This window comes from Brassica oleracea, chromosome C7, assembly GCF_000695525.1.
Source record: "Brassica oleracea var. oleracea cultivar TO1000 chromosome C7, BOL, whole genome shotgun sequence".
Taxonomy (NCBI): domain Eukaryota; kingdom Viridiplantae; phylum Streptophyta; class Magnoliopsida; order Brassicales; family Brassicaceae; genus Brassica; species Brassica oleracea.
Genome location: NC_027754.1, coordinates 43,032,194 through 43,035,645, shown reverse-complemented (window position 1 = coordinate 43,035,645; position 3,452 = coordinate 43,032,194). Strand labels below are relative to the sequence as shown.

Below are 3,452 nucleotides of genomic sequence, written 5' to 3'. Positions count from 1 at the left end.
CTCCAAAACGAGTTTAAAACCGTTAAAAACACGGAATATCATTATACCATCAAAGAAACCAAAAAGGAAAGACGAAGCATAAAAACTAGAGAGAGAAATGGCGACGTCGGGAACATACGTTACGGAGGTTCCTTTAAAAGGGACGGCGGAGAAACACTACAAGAGGTGGAAGAGCGAAAATTTTCTCTTCCCTGATGCCATCGGCCACCACATTCAAAATGTTACCGTTCACGACGGCGAATGGGACTCCCACGGGGGTATCAAGATTTGGAACTACACATTGGGTATTGATTGATTTAACATTTTAATACATACAACACATGTGAGTTGAATTATACACCAGCTACGTGTGTCGCGGTTATGATAGTACTATATACTGCTCAAGTTACAATCCTGATCATGTTGAGAATTTATTGCATCATTTCATATGAATATGACCCAAATATACTAATGAACGCGTGCATATACAGATGGAAAGCAGGAGGTATTTAAGGAGAAGAGAGAAATAGACGATGAGAATAAAACAATGACGGTTAGAGGACTTGAAGGTCATGTAATGGAGCTGTTCAAGGTTTATGACCTCGTCGGCCAATTTATTCCCAAGACTGAAGATAGTTGCATATGCAAAATCACTATGGTTTGGGAGAAGCGCAACGATGAAGTCCCCGAACCAAGCAGCTACATGAAACTCCTCAAGTGCATGGTTCTAGACATGGAGGACCACGTCCTCAAAGCTTAATCAACATCATCATTATTATCACCATCACCATCAAAATTATCACTCTCTCGATGTACTTTCAAGGTGTTCTCCATATAATAATGAATAAGTGTGGTCTTTTTTTTTGTGCTAAATGAATAAGGTGTGGTCTTGTACGCGGAGTTTCATTTCTGTGAAACCGTTTGTTTTTGTAAGGTTGCTTTTTCTCTTGGGCATGTTTTTGTATCGAGTTCTACTTCTATGTAATGATACTTAAGAATAATGCATGTTCTTCATCTTTAATTAATTTACAATTAATTTTTCATATATATACGCATATCAACTGCCTAGTGGTATTGATTAATTTGGACGACCGTTTTTTGTACGTTAAATCCGATAAGTAAATTTTACTGATTAAATGTTTGTTTCGATATCTTATCCCGATATGAGTTGACGACAATAAAGGGACCGAATACAGGGTCAAGCTCTAACGTTTGTAGAAAATTCAATTTAAATGACTCAAAATCAATTTTTAAGCGTTTAAATCAGTTCAAATCAGTTTAAATTAATCTAAACTAGGTGTTTCATCCGCACTTGTGGGCATAAGCATTTTATAATTATGTATTAATATATACATTACTAAATAAACGATTATAATGATAAATTATATTTTTTTTGACAATGGTTACTTATTATAATTTTTTGAATTTTTTTACACTATATTGAACATTATTAGATAAATCTTAGAAATCACTTATCTTATCTTTTCAATTATATAAATTAAGAAATTATATTGATTAATATAAATTTGTTATTAAAATATATATTTAGGATAATAACACAACATATATAGGAATTATTATTGATTTTAAAATACTTATCTTTTATTTTTAAATATATTTTTTTAGATTTTAGATTATTCTTATTATTATTAATATTAATCACTTATCTTATAAAAACTAAATTCGTTTTTATTTTAGCTAATGTATATATTTAATTCATTAAGAGTATAAATGATATTAAATGCTTTAACTTTAAATGTGAGAGTTCTATTGCGACAAATATTTTAGGATAAAAACACAATATATATAGAAATTATCGTTGATTTTAAAATAATTATCGTTGATTTTAAAATAATTATCTTTTATTTTAAAATATATTTTTTAGATTCTGGATAATTTTTCTTATTATTAATATTAATCACTTATCTTATAAAAAACTAAATTTGTTATTATTTTAGCTAATTTATATATTTAATTCATTAAGGATATAAACAATATTAACTGCTTTAACTTTTAGCGTAAGATTTTCGTTGCAAAAAATCACTTCGAAAATAATAATATATATTAATTAATTAAATTGGTCAAGTGAAATAATATCAAAATGAATTATGACCAATTTAATGGAGTATATCATTGTCACCATCAATTTATCTATAATCAAGTGCTAATCTTTTTATTAACTTTACTTTTACTGTAAATTTCATAAATTGAATTGTTTTTATTTCTTTTTTAAAAATATTACATCCAAGTTAATTTTTTTTTTATTAAATATTTAATATAAATATAAGATATAATAAGTAACAAATATTTTTAATACATAAATTTGTCTAGCTGGTAGTCCTCAACTGATTAGTTATTTATTGTTAACGATTCTTTGAACATTGCCAGTATATATTATCGAGTTTGTACTCTTATCAATAAAATCATCCATAACAGTCGATCATGATCAAAACCTAGTTGAAAACTCGAACTTAGTATCCTAATGATCTTATGGTGAATCTATCAACAATTAATTACCCTAATTAACGTGATTGGTAATTTGTTTCTTGAAACATAAACATACATATATTGTAGATGACAAATCAAAATCATTGAAAAGATACGACCAATAATTTGTTTGATATGATCTAAAAATACTCCATCCGTTCCATAAAGATATACTTTATAGAAAAAAAATTTGTTTCACAAAGATGTATTTTTTGTGTTTTTTATGAAAATATTGTAAAGTTCAAAAAAATTAATTGACTTTATTGAATTACTATTGGTTAAAAGTTATTAAAAATTACAAAAAACTATACATTTATTATAGTAGTTTAATATATTTTTTAATATGTGAGAAAATACTAAAAAGTCTATCTTTGTGAAACGGAGGGAGTACTTTCTCTAAACAAAGTACATATTTTAGGTATGGCCAATAATTAGATCTCGCAAAATCATGCATTTCTAATTTAAAGACTACAAATCCCAATGCGGCCAACTAAAAAGTTACAACCCAATCTGAACAATTTAATGCACCGCCGTGCTAGGAATTATATTGGATCAAACTCCATCATATATATTTTATCCCCTATATATTATTTGAAAAGCATTACGACTTCTTTTTGTAGCCACATGTCATCACTACGATGATTTTTAGAATTATTAGAGAAATATGTTGGTTCATCTAATTATATAATAAGGTTTTTATTAAACTCACAATAAATTCATCATTAATGTACTTTATTATTTTTTTAAATAAAATTTACGGAATTGCCTAATATGACAATTAATGATTTTGAATAATAAAGATCTGATAAAAAAACAGTGTATCTTCTATCATATTTGTTTAATTTTAAACTATTAAATAAATTAAACAACCACAATAACCATATAATAAAAATTTAGATTTTTATGTATATGTTATATTTTGAATTTTTACAAACGGCTATAAATTACTAAAACTGTTAAGAGTCTCACATTCAAATTTTATGATC

At 26.7% G+C, this 3,452-nt stretch overlaps 1 protein-coding gene across 1 annotated transcript; it reads left to right on the top strand.

The window, feature by feature from the left end:
• The first annotated feature begins 48 nt into the window (after positions 1 to 48).
• On the top strand, positions 49 to 972 carry LOC106304673 (MLP-like protein 328). Its single transcript, XM_013741067.1, has 2 exons — positions 49 to 284; positions 471 to 972. The coding sequence occupies exons 1-2, from the start codon at positions 98 to 100 to the stop codon at positions 737 to 739; spliced, it is 456 nt and encodes a 151-aa protein (XP_013596521.1). The 5' UTR covers positions 49 to 97; the 3' UTR covers positions 740 to 972.
• Positions 973 to 3,452: the final 2,480 nt, after the last annotated feature.

Coding starts and splice junctions, on each gene's coding strand:
- LOC106304673 (XM_013741067.1), top strand. CDS start 98: ATGGCGACGTCGGGAACATACGTTACGGAGGTTCCTTTAAAAGGGACG. Junction 285..470: donor GATTTGGAACTACACATTGG/GTATTGATTGAT, acceptor GTGCATATACAG/ATGGAAAGCAGGAGGTATTT.